General features: G+C 26.6%; 2 protein-coding genes across 3 annotated transcripts; one reads left to right on the plus strand and one right to left on the minus strand.

The window, feature by feature from the left end:
- The first annotated feature begins 9,334 nt into the window (after nucleotides 1-9,334).
- On the plus strand, nucleotides 9,335-17,687 carry LOC126910294 (mediator of RNA polymerase II transcription subunit 24). Of its 2 annotated transcripts, none has more exons than XM_050692735.1 (19): nucleotides 9,335-9,545; nucleotides 9,682-9,820; nucleotides 12,031-12,156; nucleotides 12,240-12,341; nucleotides 12,640-12,868; nucleotides 13,189-13,264; nucleotides 13,343-13,523; nucleotides 13,579-13,910; nucleotides 14,003-14,129; nucleotides 14,191-14,427; nucleotides 14,497-14,666; nucleotides 14,740-14,917; nucleotides 14,974-15,074; nucleotides 15,148-15,231; nucleotides 15,481-15,631; nucleotides 15,911-16,047; nucleotides 16,933-17,071; nucleotides 17,126-17,377; nucleotides 17,434-17,687. In XM_050692735.1, exons 2-19 carry the CDS (start codon nucleotides 9,713-9,715, stop codon nucleotides 17,581-17,583), a joined length of 2,880 nt encoding a protein of 959 aa, XP_050548692.1. In that variant the 5' UTR covers nucleotides 9,335-9,545; nucleotides 9,682-9,712; the 3' UTR covers nucleotides 17,584-17,687. The 2 variants fall into 2 exon arrangements, with proteins under 2 accessions (XP_050548692.1, XP_050548691.1); XM_050692734.1 differs by having other exon boundaries at nucleotides 9,338-9,545; nucleotides 13,189-13,285.
- A 1,819-nt stretch (nucleotides 17,688-19,506) lies between these two features.
- Nucleotides 19,507-21,984, minus strand: LOC126895832 (uncharacterized). The gene is made up of 2 exons (XM_050668098.1): nucleotides 21,438-21,984; nucleotides 19,507-21,373 (listed from the first exon to the last, which is right to left on the minus strand). Exons 1-2 carry the CDS (start codon nucleotides 21,982-21,984, stop codon nucleotides 19,659-19,661), a joined length of 2,262 nt encoding a protein of 753 aa, XP_050524055.1. The 3' UTR covers nucleotides 19,507-19,658.
- Nucleotides 21,985-25,007: the final 3,023 nt, after the last annotated feature.

Raw genomic sequence — 25,007 nt, forward strand, 5'->3', positions numbered from 1 at the left:
ATAACATTCTCAAATTTTATAATGAGAATACTTTAGATGGCTCTTCTATAAATATATTTAAATGCTATCAAATTTCTTTTAATAAGAGTAGAGAATTAAACATTTATAAGTATAAAATAGCTGACACTAATTAAGTTATTGTTAAACATATTAAGGATTTAGATATAATTTTTTCCAGTTTTTTGTCTTTTACCGAGTATATTATGGTTATTTACAGCAAAACTTTACGGATATTATGGTCATTAAGAGGCATTGTTGCGAGTTTACAAACCCTATTTGTCTAAAAGTTTTCTATTGCGTGCTTGTTCAATCTATAGTTGAATATAGATCAATTATTTGATTCTTTCATTAGAACACTCTGATTAATAAATTATAAAAGCTGCAATTTTAATTGCAGCACTCGATTTTAATATGAATAACCTTAACAATCGCCGAAGAGAAGTTGAATATGTTGAATTTATGGGCTAATTAATGACACAATCGATTTCCCCGAAACTCTTAGTTTGATTCAATGTTCCGTATTTTACCTTTCATTCAAGACCCTATTCTACACCCCAAATCAACGCTACANTACCCTATTCTACACCCCAAATTAACGCTACAATTATAGTTACTTTTCTCCGAAAAACCGTATGTTATTAGAATAAAATTCTCTCAGTAATAAGGTTGTCCATGACTCATTAAAAAGATTAAAATTGCTGTAAAGTATTGAATTATATTTATATTTAGTGTAAAAGTTCATTATACATGTTTTCTTTTTTGTATATCTTTAGGTGTATATTTTTTTTTTAATAATTATATATTTTTATTATCATTCATATCTAGTTTTTTTACTTGTTTTCGTTACTAATTATACAAATATACTCATTACACATTTGAACGTTCTGTATTTTAAAAAATTATTCAAAAAAGAACTTAATAATCAATAAATTAAGAAAAAAATGTAATTAAAAGAAACTATAAAAAATATTCCCAAATTTATTTAAGAATTAATCTCTCTCTATTGTTTCAATCCGTAGATTGGTTTGCAGCCATCTTCCAGTCTTCCCTCTTATCCGCCTTCCTTTTCATTTTCACATATGACTCACATCCTTGGTCCTTTATTATCTGTTGAATGAATTCCAATCTTGGTATACCCCTACGGTTCTTTCCTTCTATTATCAATTTCAACAATCCTTCGTGTCTCATTATATGACCTATCCATTCGTTGCGTCTTCTGACTATGTTATACCATAGTAACTTTCCATCTGATATTCTTTCCAGTACTTCTACATTGGTTACTCTGTCCATCCAACTTATCCTTAGCATCCTTCTATAGCACCACATTTCAAACGCTTCAAGTCTTCTTTTTTCTTCCATTGCTATTGTCCAGGTTTCACACCTGTACAGAGCAATGCTCCATACATACGTCTTTAATAGGTTTTTTCTTATTTTTAGACTCATGCTTCTTGATGTAAATATAGTTTTCTTTTTGTTAAAGGCTATTTTAGCTTGACAGATACGTTTTATAATTTCACTTCTGTTTCTTCCATCCTTGCTGATTGCGCTTCCCAGGTATGTAAATTCATCTACTTGTTCTATTGCTTGGTTTCGTATTTTTATCTGTATTCTTGTATTATTTTCCCTTTCACATACCATTAATTTTGTTTTCTTCAGATTTATTCTCATTTCCAACTCTTTTTCGAATGTTTTATCCATAGCTTTAATTAGTTGAGCCAGAATTAATACTAATAAAAAATTAATTTTTTACCAAATAACATGGTTTAACCTAAATTACAATTTGTAAATGAGCTTTCTACTACATCACAATGACTCTCTAAAAAAAAAAAAGAATAAAAACAGACTAAAATTTTATTCGACAAATTATTTTTGTAAATGTTTAAGATGCTTCTCGATAAAAAAAAATGTCAAGGCCAAATATAAAATGTTTTTTTCTAATAGCATTTTTTTCTGTATGGTACTTCCTCTAAAGTTGACAGTAAACTCTCACAATAAAGAACAATCAAAAGTTCTATGTCGACGTACACTCAGAAAAATATATTAAAAGAATAAAGCTCTTGAAAAAACTTTTCACTCTGCCAAAATGACACCCTGAAATCATCAAAACTTTCTGTATAAATGTTATTGTTTATCACTTTTACATAAGTCTTGCGATTTGTCAAAATACTAAATTTTACGGTACTATTTACGTATATGCAGATTTCGAAACACCAAAGATATGAAGAGGTCATAAATTCTATTTTCAGTTATAAGTTAAGATTCATAACTTATTCTATTTAAAATTTTAATTTTGATAGGAAAGGACAATACATTTTTTTTTTTTTGTAACCTCTCCAGTACATCAGTGAATAAATTTATTAATAAAAGTACTTTATATGTATACGAAAGAGAAACTACCATAAAGATCAGTAAAAAATAGTTTGAAGTATACTTTTTAGTAACTAATATTTTGCTTGGCATAAAATATTTTTATGAAAATAATACATTTTAAATGTAAAATAACTATCTGAATGACAAAATAAATTAAATAATCATATATATATGAATAATGGACCCTACTAAGAAGACTCCCCTACAGCTCCTCGTCTGGATGAGGTATGACAGTTACCCGTCTAGAGAATTATATTTCTCAATGTCTCTTATAAATTTCATTCTTCGACTATGTATTGGATAGTTTGCTATTGACTGTAGCTATACAGAAAGAATTCCACCATCATCACTTGTTTAATAAATAATTGTATTTTTCTTGCTCAGTTCTCATGCGATTTAGAGTGATTCGTAAGGACAAAGCCTCAACTAGTCTCAGCTAGTTTAGAGATGATTTTATTTTGTTTATCGTAATTCATGTTTATTAAATGTTATCTAAAAATTAAGATCCAGTCCTAGAATATTATTTATTTGTAATAACCATTTTACTGATTTTTAGTTAAAGTTTTCAATTTGCCTCAACGTTTTTCAGGTGGCAAACCACCTGTATAACTGTTGTTGTTTTATTAGCATATAGGTGAGACCAATTTATAAAATAATTTTTACAATTGTCTTAAGTAACCTCGGATAAAATAGCGCATTTCTTTCTATCAAATATAACTACCATAAGTATATGGTAGTTATATTTGATAGAAATGGTTATAAACATTTTTTTTATCTTGACATACTACCAAAAAATACAAATTAAATAATAATAGCCAGATTCGAATTTTATTTAATGAGTAATGAATAGAATAAAGTTAAGAATAATTGCGTAATATTACACCATTGATGGGGTAAGACTCTGTTAGTATTAAGGAAGTTATAACCGGCGAATTAATAAATAAATTACCATTTAACAAGTTTTTTACTCAAATAATGAAATAATGATAAAGTTTATTGATTTAGTAATTTTTCAATTTGGTTTTTTTTTTTTTTTTAATTGTTTTATTAGTTGTGAAAAATCACAAAAAATATGAAACTTATGCCAATCGATGTAGAATTTCATGAACTTTAATTAAAGTACTCGAAAATTAGCTCAAACGGTACTTTGCGTATATATAAGGTTAAAATTCATCAAATTCATTAAAAATTAAAGTTTTTTCAACTTCAATTCATTTTAATATCATACAAATAAGTATTATATCATATAATACTACATATTAGCTTCGATGCGAAGCGGAGAAGGTATTAATTTTACTATGATGTGTTTTTTTTTTTTTTTTTTTTTTCTGTTGCCACTTTTTCTCAGCTCACACTGGACCGATTTCTTTCAACAATACGTCAAAAGATCACAAATTGTACCTAGTTGAAGACATTACCCTTAAAAATTGAAAAAAATTCCCTCGTTCCCCGCAAATGGGGGAAATATCCAAAAAAATTACAAATTTAAAAATTGCTAATTTTCGAAATTTGTTCACTTTTTTTTCTTAAAACTTCCATAACTTTTTGAAAAATCAACAAATCAACATAATTTTTTTTATACTAAAACCTTAGATATTTACCTTTCATTTGATATCATTTTTTTTGAATATCTATCACTTAACCTGCTCATTAGGGGAGATTTAAAATAGCAACTTTTTTACAAAAACTAAGTTTTGTTGATTTTTGAAAAAGTTATAGAAGTTTTAAGAAAAAAAAGACAAAATTTACCGATTTTTAAATTTGTAATTTTTTTAGATATTTCCCCTATTTTCGGGGAACGAGGGAATTGTTTTCAATTTTTAAGGGTAATGTCTCCAACTAGATACGATTTGTGATCTTTTGACGTACTTTTGAAAAAAATCGGTCCAGTGAGAGCTGAGAAAAAGTGGCAAAAGACATAAAAAAAAAAAACTAACTTTTTCAACTTAATTTTTGAAAATGTTCCGGAAATACTGCGTCCTTTAAACATATATCATATTAAAGCTTATTTTATGTGCTATAAAATGAAAAAAAAAAATTTGTCCCGACACTTTTTCTTCTACATTTAAACGGCTGCCGTAGTTCAAAAAACACTATTTTTGTGTTAAAATTTTCGATTTTAAATTTTCAACTTATTAATGCTATAACTTTTTGAAAAATGTATATATCCGCACAAATTTTTTTTTTCTAAATACATTATAAGTACATTTTTCATTTGACATAATTTTTATTATAATTGGACAAATTCCCCTTATATAGGGGGCGTTCAAAACTTGAAATATTGTAAAAAACATAGATCTTTTTCAACCAAAGTTTTGAAAATGTTCCGGAAATACTGCGTCCTTTAAACATATATCAAATTAAAGCTTATTTTATGTACTATAAAATGAAAAAAAAAAATTTGTCCCGACGATCTATCTTCTATGCGCAAATGGCTACCATATTCAAAAATATGCTATTTTAACAAATTTTTTTTTTTAATTTAACACTATCTACAGATTTGCATCGAAGCGTTTTTTATGATAGTGATTTTAATCACTGTCAGATATCATCTATACTGGACCCAACTATGTCACGACCCCACTGTGCTGGGTTTTTATTAATTAAATATATTATTATTTATGATTATATGTACAGAGTGATCAAAATCTGGTAAGAGTTTTAAATATTTGTAAAGAAAAAAATATCAGATTCAAAAATCTCTACAAAAATATGTAGTGAATTTTTTTTTTGTTCCTTCAGGGAAAAAAATTTTATTTATAATTTTCTTTAATAGGAACCCCTATATTTAATGTTATAATATGATAGAAAAAAAAATACAAACAACTTTGTTCTTTGTAACTTTGTTCTTACAATTTTACATACATATTAAATAATATACATACAAAATAATATAAGAATCAATTAAACGTCTGCCAGCCGTCGATCTTCTTGATATCCTAGCTCCACGGCGGAATGTTCATCAATTCAAAAATGGACTTTGCCGTACTGAATCGACCTGGATACGATACTTCTAAGTACGGTGGCCATCTCAACCCCGGCAACTACTAATTTTCATTTTTCCATGCCATCAACTATCAAACAGTTTAAACAACTTTTTCGTTTTTCTATTATCCTTCCAGCAATACTGAATGATCTTTCACTACTTTCACTATTAGCCGTAATAACCAATATTTGTCGTGCTAATTTTGACAAGTATAGTAATTCAAATTTTTTATTTTATAAAATTTGAATAAGTTGTCTTCATGGACGTCGAAGTATTTATTTTTGTATTCTTCTTTCTCCTTTTTATAATTAAAGTGACCTTCTGGAATTTCTACACTTGAAACGTCTTCCCATTCCAAAAAAAAAGTGTATTTTTTTTAATTATTTGACCGATTCATAATTTCTTGTTGTGAATCACTATAAATTTCATTAATTTTATCTGATTGAATTTTATATAACTTCACATTAAATTCGTCTAAAATTTCCAATTTCAGAAAACATTTTTAACGATTTGAATTTCACGCGATATAAATGCAGCTATTTCATGTTTAACTAGAATTTGGAGTTCGTGAATTCTAATCCTTTCTTACCTAATAATTTTAGTATAACCGAAATGTTGACATCATCGTCGTTAATATGATTGTATTCTTGCAGTTCTGTAAATTTAGTTAAATATTTTTTTTATAACATTTGATGCAAAATAATTTTTTGAATAGTAATGCGTTTATCAGATTCAAGGTCATCAGATGCTGCTTTAAATGGTTCTAAAAATTCAACTAGTTTTTTCAGTACCTCTCCGTTAATATTTTTTACATAACTTAATGTTCATCCATGAATCTCAATAATTTCTGGACAGATTGTAACATTAATAATCGTGTGTTCCATCTAGTCTACTTCTTGTGTTAAGTAAATATGCAAAGCAATTAAGACGCTTAGAACTTTTAAATATTGATATCATATTAGTTATTTAGTTAGTAATAAATGTTGTACCAGGACACAACGGTGTCACTGGAAATGAAAATGCTAACTTTCTAGCCAAGAAAGGAGCAGAGAACACCTACGTTGGACCAGAACCAGTGGTAGGACTCACTGAGCAATCTCTCAAAGCGCTACCCAAGAATTTGTGCAAAGAACAACACAGGAAAATCTGGAAGTAGTTGGTAGTACTTAGACAATCTAAAATGTTTATCAAGACCCCTGGTCTATTGCTGGATGATCTTAATAGTATGACTAGACATCAAATAAGCATCCTGACTGGTCTACTGACAGGACATGGTCACCTGCTTAAACATCTTAACGCAATGGAGGTATCGGAATCACCATTGTACAGGAAGTGTGGAGTAGAAGAAGAAGACTCATTTCACATCATATGTGAATGTGAAGCCTTGTCCAAATTAAGATCAAGCTACTTGAATAAACCACCTTTTCCCGAAAAAGAAGATATTAAATACCTAAAACTCAGAGAGATACTTAATTTCGCCAGAAAGACAGGACTCTTTGGTCATCTTTAGAAGTGACTTTATGGTTGGTAATGTATTAACACTTCGGTGATAACACTTATGTGGATAAACCGAATCAAGACAATTCGGTATGAGGTGCGCACAATGGACCAACAGGTTTGAGTGCATGGGCATTATGTCCACTTCGATAATAACTAAAACTAAAACTAGTAATAAATGTTATATTAGACATTAAATCACAATTAGTTTAATTTGTAGCCTCACTTATTTGAAAAACAAAATTGTGTAAAAAACGTTTTATATTCTCGCCAGTTTTTGTTTCATTTGAGGGAAATTGACCAGTAAAAAGTAATCATCTTTTTAATTCCTAGTTATCGTCTACATAGTGCAAAGTAAATGGCATATAGTTATTACGGTATTATTTGTCCATAAGATGCACAATATTTATTGACTATACTTTGAAATAAATCTTTGAATAAATTTTGTCTTATTTCTTTAGTGGTCTTATCTATATACCGAGATATGAGTTTAACAAATTTTATACCAGAATCTAATTAAAACTGTCCAAATTGTAAAAAACTTTCACCTTCTATAACAGCCATACGTCTTATGTCTAAGCAACAATATTTAACACATTTTTCAATAGCTTCGTTTTTCAAATATTTTGGTTTAACTTTTTTGATTTTATTTGTGAATACGGAAAACTTTGATTAGATTTTTGGTTTTTAAAATATTTTATTTTAAATATAATTGTTTTTTATTTTGAGTGTAATTGAGTGGTTTATGATTAGGTAAATTCTGACTGATTGTTTATTATAGTGATATATTTAAATAAGCTTTAGGTTATTTTGCCTAAGTGATATTTTTGGCTCGACAAAGATTTATTAGCATATTATTTTACATTAATAAATATTTTACAAGTAGCATTTGATCATATAACAAAACAAAATAGTTTTTTATCTCTCCTAAAAAGCATATGTGCTTATTTTTATTATTTTTTAAATAATTAAAATCTTTTTTTATAAAAAAAAAATACAGGCAGATTAAAAACAACTGTCGTTGATGATTATTAAAGTATTTTAAATAACTTGTAAACAAACAAATAATTTATCTGTCATAACAAATACAGATGATAAAGAAATGAAGCTAGATTATGATTATGTTAGTTATTATTTTTCAAAATGTATTTTATCCAACAAAATGTCGTATATGGCCAATTGTTTGGCATATGCGTATATTGCATTATAATGTAATTGATAATTATCAATGAAAAATGTATAATCTGTATTTTATATTACTTATAAACAAACAAATAACTTTTCTGTCATAATATGTACACTGTTCAACACAATTTCTTATTATTTATATATATATATATATATATGTCAATTTATTAATTGTTAAATATGCTATCTCAATATAATAATCATGTAATGTATAATTAAGTACAATAAACTAAAAAGATCACTAAAAGAGCTGACAACAATATCCCTGGATTGGGGGTACTATCACACACTATACAAAGTACTGAAATCCTTTCAGACACCAGTTCGCTTTCGCCGAATTCAAATAAGAAAACAATTATTAGCCACAACTCCGTATTGTTGTCAGCTATCTTTTTATGCGTCTTGCTTGCATACATACGAAAAGTATTTGTTTTGACTTATTATTTTGTGACGAGGTACGAATTTGATACCTCTATATATCAGAAGGATTGTCGAATTGTCTTTGATTTACAATTCATTTTGCGAAAAAAGAAGTAAGTAAATTTATGTTATCCCAATTATTTAGAGTTAATAAATCTGAGTAGAGAACGACGAAGCAATAGATCATTCATTATATTAATATTGTAGAATATTATACTAAACTGGTTGGTTAAGGTCTTGTACATAGTCACGTTACATGGTATTCGTGAACTGACTTGCCGTTCCGTTGCCCTTGTGCATATTATTAGATACCAACCAGACTACTTTATTACACCTCTGCAATGAAGTACTGCGTTTATTATTTTTATATCCGACCCGTCCGTCGTTCATTGACCAGGTCCGGATCGATGAACTTTTTAAAGAACCGTGATAAAGTGAATGGTAAGTCTAATATGATGTTAAATGATTTTTATCGCGTTCTTGTAATCACAGTGCACCAGACTGAAAAGAGAATGCTCTGGCGAAAATGAAGTCAACAAGCGTTGGAGTTCATTATATGCGCTTAGTATACAAATATTTTCTAAAATTTAAAATTCTAAAATTGATAGTTTTTTCAATTTTTTTCTCATAATATTTTTGTTTATAAAAATTAGGTTTTAAGTAGCTAATTATATTTATTATTTTATATTAAATACTATAGTTCATTTATATATCTTTTATTAAATTGTTTATTTATAAGCTATAGATGTTTTTGTAAAATATCCTTGTAAGTAGTCTTACATGTGTCCCAACACTAATTAATTCATTGTCCGCCAGAATGCTCTCTTTTCTGTACTGTAGTGTTTTATAATACAATGATATATTCTGTGGCAAAATGGTTATAGATTTGTAACCTAGTTAGTGGTTAGATATTAAATGTTTGAATTATGGTCTAAACATTGTCTAATCGGCGGTTTCTTTTAGATATTATCAACATCGTTGATGTTAATTAAGAGTATAAAAAAGTATTTTATTTATGTTTTTATAATATTTAAATCTAGGTTTGTTCAATAGAATTAGAAGAGTTTAATTAATACTATTTTAGGTGAGTAAATAATTTTTTAAATTGTAAGTCTCAATTTATTAAATTAGATATTGCATTTTTTTATCAATGAAAAGCTCTATAAAAAGAGATATTGTTGGAATTCTTCTAATAGTTTTAAAAAAAAACTTCATTTTAGAATCGAAATGTTTTATCAAATCTTCATGTAAATGGAGGTTAGTAAAGTGACAAGTAAAACAAGCAGCTTAAAATCTTTAGTCTTAAAGGCATGGGGAGAACGTTGGACAGAAATTCAGTGGGGTATATCTATTAAATCTGTAAGTAAAAGATGTAACTACTTTTACTAGATTATATTAAAAATTACACGAATAAAGATTATAAAATATATATTTAATATTGTATTTTGTCAATAATTATAAAACTTTCTCAGATTTTATAAATATTGTTAATTTTTTTGAAAAAAATTGTACCCAATTCATATAAGACGTAATATAAGTTAAACAAAAAACATAAATTCTGCAGCATTTAAAAAAGTTGAGATATTTTATAGATTATAATTAAAATATATTACATTGTAATTTTATTTATGTAATTGCAATATTTACTTTAATTTACTAATGGTATTAGTTTAGTGACAAAATTTAAATAATTTTGTTAATCAGGTACTATAATATCTACTCAATATGACAGCCAAATGTGAAAAATTTGAATCAAACAAGTGGACAATTATTTCTTCTAAAAGTCACATTCTTGGATCTGGATGTTCGTCTCGCAAAACTGAGCCAATTGCTTCTTGTTGTGATTTTTGTCGTTTTTCTGTAGAGTTAAAACTTCATCATTTACCAGAAATGGTATTTCCAAACAATACTTTAGAAATTAATTTTAATCAATCAGGAATACGTTTTTGTGCATTAGATGCACTTAAAGATGTAGATCCACACAAAGCTCCTGTAAAAATAGCTTGTTCTAAAGAATGGAAAGAATCTAGAATGGATACTGGACTAGTCGACAAAGATGTAAATCCATTTGATTGGACTTATTCTACATATTATGAAGGCACAACATTTGGGAAAACTTTAATTGAGCCCACAAAAGAACGCATTAACATGGAAAAGCTCAAAGAGCAAGAAGAAATATTATTTTATTCTGACCTCATATTATTTGAAGATGAGCTACATGACAATGGTGTTGCTGTTTGCTCTGTAAAAATCCGATGTATGCCTAGTGGTTTATTTGCACTTTTGAGATTTTTCTTACGTGTTGATGGTGTTATAATGCGTGTGCATGACACACGATTTTACAGATCTATTGATTGTGACTATTTGTTAAGAGAAGTATGTCGAAGAGAATTATATACTTCAGAAATGCCAGTTGGTCAGTCTGGATCTCTAACTGATCCTGGAAATTTTGCAAATATATTACCTATAGTTTATGAACGTCATGAAAAAATTTTCTTGGGAAAGGAATTCTAACTAAGATTATATGAATAGTTTATGTAATTTTTATATTTATAATATGAACTATAATTAACATATTGAACCTTTTCATTTATTTACAAATAAAAATTAACTTCAATATTGTGTTGTAAATTTAATAGCTATAATACTTTTGAAAATTATTCCAATTTCTCGTGTTTATTATGATATAAATATATTTCTATACTTAATTATGTTACTATGTTATTCATCTTGAAAATAATAAATATATTAGTGCAGTATTAAAGTTTTAAAATTTAAAATTCATATCATATACTTAAAGAAAACTTTAAATGAATAGCTGCTTAAATATTTAAAATATATTATAATGTTAATTATTTGCCAATTAATATGGTGTGTCAATATTTAATTGATTAGATTAAAATATTATGTTTCTTAGTAATTAGAAACATTGAAATAAATAACTTATAATTACAGTACATAATATTAAATCAGAGTTATTAAAAATCATGTTTTAAATACTATTAAATAGTTGAAAACGTTAATGGGACATTAAAAAATCCTATAAGACCAATGTAAATTAAAAAATGTTTGGCGTTTTATACAAATTTAAAACAAAGCAACCTTGATTAAAATATTTTCAAAAAAATAATACATTTCAATTTGTTAAAAATTCAAACTAAGGTTCAATTACATTTTATCACAGAAATGTGTTATTTATAATATTCAATGATCATTTTAAATAAGAAATAATCTATATTAAAAAAACTAAGATTAATAGATATATTTTCAAAATTAAATATATACTACTATACAGAATTAGAGTATATGTAATCACAAAAGTATATTTAGTTTTAATTTGGTGTACAACATTTTTTTGTTGATGTATAATTTTATCTGTCAAAGTAGAAAAAGATAATAGTAAAAAATGTATGTTTAATTTTTTTAGAATTTAATTGATTTATAATATGTAAATCTTATTTATTTATAAGTATAATTAAATTTATACCGTCCCTTGTGTACAATTTCTGAATGAAATGTTTGTTTAACATATTTAAAAACTATTATTAAAGTAATATACATTTTTACAGGTGCTACCTAGAGGTGTCAGTGGTGATGTTTATAATTTAGCTGACATCATATTATCACAGGCCTTAGTAGGTTCTTATCCCAATGAACTTGTTCTTTCTTATTTAAGACATTCCTTAAACTGCCAAGTATGTTACTTTATACATTCAATATATTTTATAAGTTTTGTAAAATTGTACAATTATTTAATAAATTATTCATGATTTTTTAGCTGGTATCATATGCAGCAATTCTTCAACGTATCAGCAAATATGATAAATTTTATAAAAGATCATGTGTTATTGTGTTATTGGATTTCCTTAAAACAACCCTAGTGTGTATTATACTATAATTTAGTACAAACCAAACTTAAAATAAATAAAATATTATGCCTTTATTAATGTATTGATTAGCAACTATTTTATTTTCTTAGTTATTTATTATTTTATTTTTAATTAATTTTTTCCATCATTGATAGTGTCTTTGTCCATTATATAATAACTTTTAAAATTAACCTTTATTTATTTTTTTTTATGCTTTTATAATATTGAACATAAAATATAAATCTTTTTTAAGTAACTTTGCTTTTATTAATGAATACTATGCAAGTCTAATTTTTTTCTTTATTTTAGAATGGAATAACGTGTAGAGGTAAACCTGAAGAAAGTGTTCTACCTGGAGCATTACTTTCTTTAGCTGATTGGTTACTATCATGCATTCGTTGTGGACATTCATCAAAAAATGAAGTAAAAGATCCTCTTGAAAAGCGCATTATTATTATTGCAGTTGATATATTAGAATCCTTATTAAAAAATGATTTTATTCTTGCATTACTTTATTTAGCAAAACATGAAGATCCAGGTATGTTAATGAAACTTAAGTGATTTTTTATATTGAGATTTTTAGTCATTGTTACAATAAGCCATCCTAGAATAAATTAAGATATTTATTTATTTAAGTTATAATTTTCCTCAAAAATGTAGTGATTGCCTCCCTTATACAATATAAAGGTATAATGATGTTTTATATCTTCTTCTTTTTTTTACTCGCCTTAATCTCAACTACTTGGGGTCAGCCAATCTTATCCTAAACTTCCTAAACACGATCTCCCACATCATCTACACTCACAAAATGTATAAAATACATAATGTTTTATATATTTTTAAAATAAATTTGTTTAGATCTATACCTTGTTATTGTGAAGAAATGTCAAGATATTAGTCAAGACACCCAAAATTCAGTTGTTTCAAGTGCACCGTATATAAATAATATTCTAATGTAAAAATGGACTTGCAATAAATATAATTTACCTTAATAGTATAATTAATATTTTAGAAGTCTATGTAATATTGACTATAAGAGTTCAACTAATCTTACTTCCATGGAATCTGTAACAACTTTAAATGAACCTATTACATATGTGTTACAACCATTATTAGCAATACGGGTTATGTTAAATCCTACAGCAGAAACTCAAGTATTAGTAGATAAGCTAAAAATGATTCGTCAAATAAAAGTAAGTTTTTTTTTTTCAATAGTGTACTTTTTAAATTGATAAACATTTTTAATAGAGTTACAGTAATTCACGACTATACTGTGAATTGATTCGTGCATGTCTAATGTGTTTACGAGATTCTTTAAGTAACGAAGATCATGGCCCACAATGGGGGGCATTTACATTTATAAAGTTACCACATATCATAAAACAACTTTGCAAAGATTCTGCAAGTTTTAAAGCTTCTGAGGAAGTTATTCAAGGTTTTGAAATGTTGCTGGACATGTTTCCATTGCTAGACTTCATTGATTCTCATACAGCATGCAGTTCTATAGAACTACTTCTTAGAGAACTTATAAAACAAGACTTTGTTACAGAAAGTCAATGCAGCTCCATAATATCCCAAAGGTATTGTTTTTTATTATTTTATAATAATTAAACAATAAATTTAAACAACCGATTGTTATGCATAATATAATTTTTTTTTAATAATGAACTAGAGCTAGTGTGGTTTCAACTCTCAGTAGTCCAGATCCTCCATCAAATGTGTTAACAATCATCATGCGTACTGAGCCAACATTACAGCGAATGCTAAGAACTTTAGATTCTGATTTTTCAAAAATTCAAGTAAAATTTCCTTAATGAGCCTCAAATAAAATCTTTGAAAGTAATTGACTGTCTTTTTTAGGAAGCATTAGTTGGTGTACTAAGTCAAGCATTAACAGGAACAAGTTTAGAATTAATATTGGCTGCAGCTGCTGTTGAAGGCAAATTACGAATGTTTGTTGCAAAACTGATTAAATTTAATGAGTTTAGTAAGCATATTAACTTACAAGATAGCCCTAAATTAGTACGCACTAATGCTGTACTATTTGATATGACATTTTTGATGTTATGTTTCATTACCCAAAAATATGGATATCAAGTAAAATAATATATATATATATATATGTATAGATGTATTAACATAAATTAATGTAATTTTAATATTAAGGCTATTTTTCCTGATGGAGGAAATGATACATTTTTTGAAAAATGGTACAAACAATGCATGGTTGAACATGGCAATCCAAAATCTCATGAAAATGTAATGGGAGAGTGTGATCCTGGTAAAGTAGAAGCCTTACTAACTGCAATTGATAAAGGAGAAGATATTATAAATTGGTTAGTATTTGCAATTAAAAAGTTAATTTAGATAAATATATATTATAAAACATTGATCAAAAATCATTTTCAGTGATTCAAGTTGGGATAAAATTTGTCTTACTATAATTGGGGTTACTCATGATGTTGTAGTTGCTTGGGAAAATTCAACTCTAAGTAGTAATGACGTTAAACGTATATTAGATTCATTGCGTACCTCCATGCTTTGTTTACCAATCTGTGCTGCTGCTTGGTTGTGTTCTTACATGCAGGTTTGTTCTTATTTATAATTAATATACTAATTTTTTTTATACTCTATTTTGATTAGGTTCTACACCAAGATGCATCACTGAAACCAATGAATATGGTTCAACAATTACTTAATGTTGTGCCTGAAACTAATGAAAGTCAAGATAATTATTCTGAATGGTACTTTAATCTAATTTTCAATAGATTACTACTTTTACCATATTAATATAATTTTAATTAATCATATTTTTAGTCGTCAAGTATTAATGTGTGAAATAATAAGAAAAATGCAACAAGATTTACATCCTCCAACAATGCCTGCTAAACCTTCTCATAAGTAATAATTATATATATATTAGAATCCTTAAATAATACATGATATTGTTTAACCATTAATTAGTTCTAAGTAGCAAAAACTAAAAATAACCAAAATTTGTTTAGATTTTTATTTCTCTTCCTCAGTTTTCCTATTTAAAACCGCTAATTGGTGACTATTCAATGCAGAACTTAAAAATATACTATATAAACACCACTTTAATGTATATATTATAAATTATAAAATATAGAAATTTAATTTTTTTTTTAGTATTGTATCAAAAGACTCAATTCTTGAACAATTAATACCTGTCTGGGAAGACATTCTTGAAGAAGGTTGGTTAAATGTAAAAGCTGCCCAAAAACTTAGAACTACATTGTTCACTGCGGGGGCTGATTGGTTTGTCAATAATTTAATTAAGGTGGTTAATAATGATTAAAAAAATATACAAATTATTACCTATTTGTAAGAATAGTGACATAACTTGAAATTTTTCTTCTTCTGATTACCATTAACTTAAATAAAAAATACTATGAAAAAAATATTTGTTATAAAATAGTATCAAATTAACTATATTATTTTCTCTGTTTTGTAATTTGTTTTTTTGAGTTATGCTACTATTTTTGTTGATTGGAGGTATAATATATTTTATAAAACATTTAAATTAATATTTATTTACTATTAAATTTCTTCTATAAAGGAAATGATGAAACTGCAATACCGTGATGAATTAGAAAAGGCTGTTGATTTATTATTTGCTATATTTCATTTTGATGTAGAATGTTGTACTCTAGCATTGTTGGAACTTATGCCTCAATATTTATTTAATCCTGCTATGTAAGTAATTTTTATGTATTCACTTTTTTTTAACTTTCGAGCCTTTGATAGTGTTGATTTTCATTTAATAAGTATAACATTGGATTGTAGGATCATTAGAGTTTGATTTCATAAATAATTACATTATTACAACATTTATATTGTATTTTATTATAGTATTGATTTTTATTTTAGCATATTTCTTAATTTCCATGAACTTATTAAAATCTCAGTTCTTAGTGGACTGATTTTGTTTTATAGATTTATTTAATTATTTATTAAATTTATTTGTAAATCATAATAAATGATCCCAAAATGATAAAAAATGAGTCTATAAATTGAAAAAAAAGTCCACCTGGATCTAGTATTATTCTAATAACTTTTATAAATAAACTTTTGTTAAAATTGTTTTATTATTGAAAATAACTGGCAATTAAAAATCTTATAGGACTATAATATTTTTTTAATAAGTTATCTTTAAATTTTGATAATCTTTAATAAAACTTTTTTTTTAATGAAATTAATGTTCATATACATGTGTGTATTCTAGTGGTAGATAACTAATGGATATATCTTAATAATTTATAGAAATAACAATTTTCTTACAAGCTATTAATAGTGCTTGTTCAAATCTCAACTATGTTTATAGTATCTCTAAAATAATATATTCCATAAAATTATAAAACCTCATCAAAAGCTCTGATTTTTTTTTTTTTTAGTTATTGAAAAAAAAATAAATGTAATAGATTTAAATATATATTACATTTTTCTAAAATAAATTTATAATAATGATTACAATTTTTTTACTGCATTTCTTGAAACAATTACTCTTCCCAAAACAGTGATAAAGTTCTTTTTAACTTTAATTATTATATTTTTTTAAATCTTTTAATGGTGTTATTTCAGTAATGTTGAACTAATTGAACCTCAGCAAACAGCATTAGCAAAATTATGTTCTTATTGCATATATGCATCTGTAGAATTGCAACAAAACAGCATTATAAAGAATGATGTTCACAAGAGTACAAATAGCATGGATATAATAGTAAATGAAATTGATTATTTATATTCATTTTGTATGGAATTAATTTAATTACAGGATATAGATAATATGTGGCCACCCAAAAAAATTATGCGAATGAATGGCGGAGATAGTGATATTAATAGTTCAGTTATTGATGGATCTTTACAAAGAGCACTGATTGCATTATTTAGACGCATTGCTGTTGTTGCTTCTAGACATGAGCAACTTTGCCAAGAAACTCATTTTGTCTTAAGATTACTTGAACAATTAGTCTTGTCTGGTCGAGGCTCTTCACAAATTATTCTTAAACACCTTCCACCTACTGTGGTAATATTTTATTTACTTTAATTTTTATGGTTTTTTAAAATACCAATCTTTTTTAGCTTCCAAATTTGATTCGTTGTGTCCCAGACTTATTTACTGTGGATTTAATATTGAACATATATGATTTGAATTTGTCATCTGGTCGTAATGCAGCAACTAGTGATTTATGTTTGTTACAAAAGACGCGCTGCTCAAAAAATACTGAATAGTTTAATTATCAGGCACATTGAGATACCTTTTTAAAGTTAAAATAATTTTATACATTTTTTGATAAACAAATAAATTAAGTTACAATAAAAATCAATGTAAATTATTTAACAGTGTTTATCAATAGTTTATGAGATGTAATTCCCACCAACAGTCATTAACAGTTTTTAATTAATTTAATTGTTTATCTTTCTATATTTATTTAGAAAATTTATTGTTTCTGTAAAACTAAGTTTGATAAATTTTTTAAATGTAACTTTTAAGGAAATAAACAAAATTGAATTATTTTAATAATATAAAATATTTATAATATTTTGGTTATTTATAATTTTGTACTGACTTAATAAAATTAAATTTATTTGTAGTAGTAGTTGCTCCTTAAACACTAAAAAATTAGCCTAACTGTTTTTTTTGTATTAAAGTGGTAATATGAAGTTCATAAATATGCTTGATATTTTTGTACATAATATGAGTCGAGTTATGGAATGTATTTTTTAAACTAAAAGTTTTTCATACAGGTTATCAATAACGAAAGGTTTTTAAATATTTTTTATCAAATACATTAATCTATCAACAGTAGTGGTAGTATATGTTATTTATGTCAGATCTGTTGGATAAATTAAAAGTTGTCTATTTTTTACAAAAAATAAACAATTTATAAAAAATTTATTAGATAGATTTTTTATAAGAAATGTATAGATCTATATTTTGTTCTATGTGTTTTTCTGTAAATGCATTACATAATAAAATAATGTTGTAAAATTAAAAAACTATTCTAGTCAAACTTTAACCTCTCCGTGGGATGGAAAAGAGATATTGTTCAAAGTTTACCATTTATAAACTTTACCAAATACCAAGTATTTTTTTATCTAGTCGAACAAAATGAAGAACGTATTTGATCAAATTTTTTAAATTAGAAAATAAGGATCACCCTACTTAAATATCTAGTACCTGAAATTGAAATATTTTATTCTAAGGTATGCATAGGCATATTTAGAGGAACTTAGGCCTATAGATCATCCCAGAATAAAAATATTTACATTGCACAATATTTTCTTTTTTGATTTTAGAATAGTGAAACATTTTTGACACGCATATAATAGTTTCACTTGTATGTTGTGGGTTTGTTGTTTTTAAATCTCCACCAGCCACGTGTTATACTCCCGTACCAGGTCGTCTAAAGCCTTGAGACTAGACTGTCGTAAAGCATTCACCCCCACCCCGCTCACCTATCGCTAACAACAATATTTTCCTGTAAAATTTTATTTTTGGATTTCGTACCCGTACACGCGTGCGTGACAACAATTATATATATATAAACAAATTTTTATATTGACTGACCAATACCGCCCTTGTGTAATGCGCCTTACGTATATACAGTAGGGTGGTCCTTAGCTTATAGGTGTAGAATTTTTTTTTTCGAAATTTGATCGGGCCACCCCCCAGATTTGTTCTAAACTATAAAAAAATGGTTCATACTTAATTTCGTTAATTTTGGTCAACCCTAAGCCGTGCCTCAAGAGGGTTGAAAACTCGGTAATAAGGGTAGTTTTTCAGTTATTGTGGTTTATCTCAAAAACTATGACATTTACGTAAACGTTTATAAGAAAAAAATTGTAGATATTAATATTCTAAATAATAAAGTTCATTACTAAAAAAGTCGTAAGTCAAGTATTTACCTCGTAAAAGTTAAAAGTTCAAACATTTTTTAAAAAAGGTGTTTTTCAGTTTTTTGCGATTAAATCCGAAAGTATTAACTATAGAAAAAAATAACTTATTATAAAATGTTTTTAAAATTAAATTTACAATAATATTTGTTATAAGTGTTTTTCTCATAAAACGACTCATTCTATCACAAAATAACAAAAACTCGGTTTTATACTATAATAAATTTTATATTGACAAAATAATAGATTATTTTGGCTTATTTATAAGAAAAATAAAAATAACACACTTCCAGTACATATTAGCTTGAATGTGAAACTGAGAAAGTATTTATTTATTTTTTTATGTGTTATAAAAAATATTGTAATTTTAATAAATGCAAGGTTAAAATTTCGCTATAAAATAAATAATATTAAAATTCTCTAGAGAGAGTACTTCTTTTTGCATCAGGATATTTCTTACGATAGTCATAAACCGATTGTATTAAAAATTGTTTTTGTTCTTCATCTTTAGTAATTATTTCATTGAAATTACTTATTAATTGAACTCCTCGTTCAGCTGCATCGTTGATGACTTTCAACTGATTAAATAAAGATTTACCTTTTTGGTAATTATCATTTTCATTCCAATCTAACGGATTTTGGTTCAAAAAATCGGTGGCAATGTTAAATCTTTCAAATAACTTTATCGATGAACTATTTATAAATTCATAAATTTGTTTATTTTTTAGAGACGCATAATTATTTATTGGAACAACATAACGCTTAATTACATTTGCATTGTCATCGTGATTTTTTAGTGACTGTACCATTTTTAATTTCATTGATAAAGGAATATTTGAATCAAAAAATGATAATCCTGCTACTTCGGGAGTTAGGTACCACAAGTGACCACAAAATTTTTTTAATGCAATTTTTGATATATTTTTATCTATTTTTTCATATTCAATCAAACAATGAACAAATGAAAGATCTTGATAAGGTGCTTCAATTGCAACATGTGAGCGAAACCATCTTTCAATATAAACACATATTATAAATATACAAATATCTCGACATGCTCTTTCTTGTTCTGCGGTCATATGAAATTGTTTTCTAAAAATATATATTTTTAGGCAATATATCGCTTTGGACATCCATCGGGCGTGATGGAATGCTCCCGGAACTCGAAACAATATACTGCGATGTGGGATTCCTCCTAGGAAAATTATAGACAGTTCTAATAGCTCTCTATAATCTTCTCTAAACTGTTTTTCTTTTGAAATAATTAGCGAAAATTCAAGTACACGTTGTTTGGCATCGCATAATTTTTCACTAACATATTTATCTTCTATACCTGGATTGAATTTATTTGTATTTATGTTACTCCAGCCTTCTTGGAATTTTTTAAAAAGTTGAACATTAGGCCCTGAGGTTGAACCAAATTTTTCTTCGAAAATACTTTTTAAAACAATTTCATAAATATGATGTCGACAAAGTAAATACAACAAATCTTTTTCAAGACGTTGTTCTAATAATATACATGTGCCTTTTAATCTACCGGTGTTTGAAGACGTAGTATCACAGCAAACAGCTACAACTGAGTTTTTTAGGCCCCATTCTTCAATTGATTCATATACTTTTATAGCCTGTTCCTCTCCAGTTCCTTCTGATAATTTTGGTACACCTAGAAGTTGTTCATGATCCCCACTAGAAATAATTATTGGTAATCGGTCAACAAGATCTTTTGAAGTTAACGAAGGAAGCAATTTGCCATCCCAGTGTACGACTGCATTACTAAATAAGCTAATTTGAAAATTTTCACGTAAATTTAAAGCTCGTTCTTTACGTAACTTTTCACGTTCTCTATGTATTGACGAACGATTTATTACCAAACTATCAACGTTTTGACCAAATGCTTCAGCCGCTGCCATAAGTAAATGAGTGGCGTCTCTGTCACTGATCATACATCTATCCAATGCAGCTACAAGTTTGTTAGTGAGAAACTGTTTTGAAGCTCGTTTACTAGTAGATGGACCAGGTTCACATAATGTTTTCTCAAAAATTAAATCATCATTGGTCGACATGATTTGACTATCATCGTCAGTGTCACTTTCTGACGATCCTGAATAAAACTTAACTGTATCATCTGCAATTATTATTCATAAACAATATAATATAATAGAACATTTATAAGTTAATTAAACACTTACACGATGCTTTTATTTCATCATAAGTACGTTTTTTTCTTTTTTCTGTTTTTTCAAAGCGTAAATACTTTTTTTGTTCAGCTTGATATGAATCATAATCGATTCCACTCAACGATCCCGGACGACCTTTTTCACGTTGACGAATTAAAAATTGTTTATCCAACTCAATACTCATCAGATTCATAGCGTCAGCATGTGCTATATCAAAAAGGTCGTCAAATTTATCGATAAAACAATTTTCTTTTTTTTTTTGAGTATCAGTTTGTCGTGATGCATTTTTTTGCAAACTTCGCCATTCGTCGTAAATTGCTTCCAATTTTAATATACAGTGACGTACTTCACGAGTTGGAATGCGAGCTTTTTGCCAAAATATTAAAACCTCATCTATTACTAATCGTGCACTATCACGAATGCTTAATTTGACTTCACGTATATTATGAAACAATACTCTAAGAACTTGTATATTAGAAGGTAATTTACAGCCAAAAATTTGATTGACAGTATGACCTAATAAATAAATCTGTTTACGCAAATTTACTTTGTGTGACATATACGGCAGTTTTTAGTAAAGAAAATTGAAAAAATTTGAGGGTAATGTCTTCGACTAGATACGATTTGTGATCTTTTGACGTATCGTTGGCATCACTGTGCCGCGACCCCCCTGTGCTGGGTTTTTTTTTAGTCGACACTAGTGACTTACCGTTGCTGAGTCAGGAACATTTGTGTATTACGCGCTTGGGGTTGGGGTTCAACCCGTATATGATAATGAATTTTTTGCATTTTTTTCTTAATTCTTTTTAAGTTAGAATAAATTTTCAACTTTGATTTTTATCTCATTTAGATTCAATAAATTCAATAAAGATCAAGGATCCTATCACTGTAGTCGCCCCTCTTTAGAAAAAATTTCTTATTCGTATTAAAATTATTTTACTATATTTGCTTCGATGCAAAGCTGAGAAGGAATTTTTTTGTTACTATCATTTATTTTCTCTGCTCTCGTTTGACATAATTTTTTCAACAATACATCAAATGATTACAATTCATATCTAGTTGAAGATATTACCCTCAAAAATTGAAACAAAATTCTTATTTTATTAATAAATTAATTATTTATCAATTAAACAGTTGCATGTTTTCCATACAGACAATTAAAATAATTTATTTATAATGTTTTTAAAGTATTTATTGACGAATCATGTTACATATGATAGGTTTTAATTACAAAATTAAATCAATTTACTTTGTAATTTATTGATTTTTTTACTCTATTTGTGTGTGCTACTACTTGACTATAATATTCTAAATATTTTAGTAACATGTTGCTATATACATCATTTCTAAAAAAAATGATAGTTAGTTTTCCTGAATTAACAATGTATTTTTAGATCTTTTTAACTTTTTTTTTTTAGTTATTTTAGTTAAAGTAAATTATTAAAATTAATTCAGTTCATTTTTCAATTATAGAATATTTTTAAACAACAAAAGTTACTAGGAAATGATTACTATTATTTCTAATTAAGTTATCTATTACGACAAAAATGCAAAAAAATATTGAGCTTTTTTGATAAATTTACCACAAATAGTTATTATAAAATTTCCTATTTAATCATGTCAATTTCAAACTTGCAAATTGAGCTAAAAGTTAGTAATAAATTATTTTTTTTTTAATTATAAACTTTCACAAAAATCAACTTTAAAGGATTAAAAAAGTAGGTTAAATATATTTAACCTACTTATATATATGTCATTTTCATTATTTTTAACATATTAATAAACAAAATCAGTATTAATTTAAAACAATTTTTTTTGTTCTTAATTATTTTTTAGCTTCAATGCGAAGCTGAGAAAATATTAATTTTACTGTTTTTTTTTTATTTATTTATTTTTTGTGACTGTTGCCACTTTTTCTCAGCTCTCGCCGAACCGATTTCTTTCAAAGATATGTCAAAAGATCACAAATCGTATCTAGTCGAAGACATTATCCTTAAAAATTGAAAAAATTTCCCTCGTTCCCCGTTAATGGGGGAAACCTCCAAAAAAAATAGAAATTTAAAAATCGCTAATTTTCGAAATTTTTTTTACTTAAAACTGCCATAACTTTTTCAAAAATGAATAAATCAATATATATTTTTTTAATAGATGCTTGATATCTTTACTTATCATTTGGTATATTTTTTTTTATTAATCGGACTACAGGGGCGATTCAAAATGACAACTTTTTCACAAAAAAATTAATAATGCTAATGAAAAGTGTATGGATCAATACAATTTTTTTTTTGAGAATATTTATATCCCTTTTTTCATTCGACATACTTTATCTTAATCAGGATATTAATAAGGAAATAGCAGATCATGTAGCTTTTGGAATATTCTACCAATTTTTTAAAATTAAACACTATCTAAAGATTTGCATCGAAGCGTTTTTTTTTATAGTGATTTTAATCACTGTCAGATATTATTATACTTGATCCAACTATGCCACGTCACCACTGTGCTGGGTTTTTTTCCATACAATTTTAACATAAAAAAAGTATAATTTTTAACATTTATGCTAGTTTAAAGAATGGACTTTTATAATGAAAAAAACGGTAGTACAGTGGGATTACGGCGCAGTACGGAAGTGGTATAGTTGGGACAACTATAGATGATATCTGACAGTGATTATAATCACTATAAAAAAAAACGCTTCGATGCAAATCTGTAGACAGTGTTTAATTTTAAGAAATTGGTAGGTTATTTCAAAAGCAACAAAAACTCTTATTCCCTTAATTTTACCCCGATTAGTAATTTGATTTATTATTATAATATATGAATAAATAATAATTATAGTAATTAAATTTAGTATGAAATTGATATTCAATAATTTAATATTGTAATTTTTACGGAGAAATTATAAAAATAATAAAGTAGTTGTATATTTCTTTACTTTTAATGCGTATAAAAATTTAAAGAGCTTGATGCAATACTTTTTAATAAAAAATTTATATTACTTATAAAAAAGTTATAAGTTTTATACACTGGATTATAAGGAACTTTCATCAGAAACAAAAATATACTTTTCTAAATCAACTTTTCGCGCTGTGCAATTAGACTTTTTGTAACACTTCTAAGTTTTAATATTATTACTTATTATTAAAAATAAGTAATTATATATAAAAAAAAACCCAGCACAGTGGAGTCCAGTATAGATGATATCTGACAGCGATTAGAANCCAGTATAGATGATATCTGACAGCGATTAGAATCACTGTCATAAAAAACGCTTCGGTGCAAATCTGTAGATAGTGTTTAATTTAAAAAAAAAATTTGTCAAAAAAGTAGGTAAAGTGAGAGTTGAGAAAATAAATGATAGCTACAAAACCACATTCTAAAATAATATTAATATGAATTTCTTCTCGCGAGAGGAGACTACAGTAATGGGATCCTTGATATTTATTGAAGTTATTGAATCCCAATGAGATAAAAATCAAATAATTTTTTTTCTAACTCAAAATGAATTAAGAAAAAATTTAGTGCCACAGGAGTGAAAGCCCAAGTGTTACCGTCTCAGAAACCATACGTCGCATTCGTCAC

The sequence above is a fragment of the Daktulosphaira vitifoliae genome, unplaced genomic scaffold, assembly GCF_025091365.1.
Source record: "Daktulosphaira vitifoliae isolate Bord-2020 unplaced genomic scaffold, ASM2509136v1 Scaffold_1, whole genome shotgun sequence".
In the NCBI taxonomy this organism is placed as follows: domain Eukaryota; kingdom Metazoa; phylum Arthropoda; class Insecta; order Hemiptera; family Phylloxeridae; genus Daktulosphaira; species Daktulosphaira vitifoliae.

Coding starts and splice junctions, on each gene's coding strand:
- LOC126910294 (XM_050692734.1), top strand. CDS start 9,713: ATGGAGGTTAGTAAAGTGACAAGTAAAACAAGCAGCTTAAAATCTTTA. Junction 16,048..16,932: donor TATTTATTTAATCCTGCTAT/GTAAGTAATTTT, acceptor GTGTTATTTCAG/TAATGTTGAACTAATTGAAC. Junction 17,072..17,125: donor CAAATAGCATGGATATAATA/GTAAATGAAATT, acceptor ATTTAATTACAG/GATATAGATAATATGTGGCC.
- LOC126895832 (XM_050668098.1), bottom strand. CDS start 21,984: ATGTCACACAAAGTAAATTTGCGTAAACAGATTTATTTATTAGGTCAT. Junction 21,374..21,437: donor TGATGAAATAAAAGCATCGT/GTAAGTGTTTAA, acceptor TAATAATTGCAG/ATGATACAGTTAAGTTTTAT.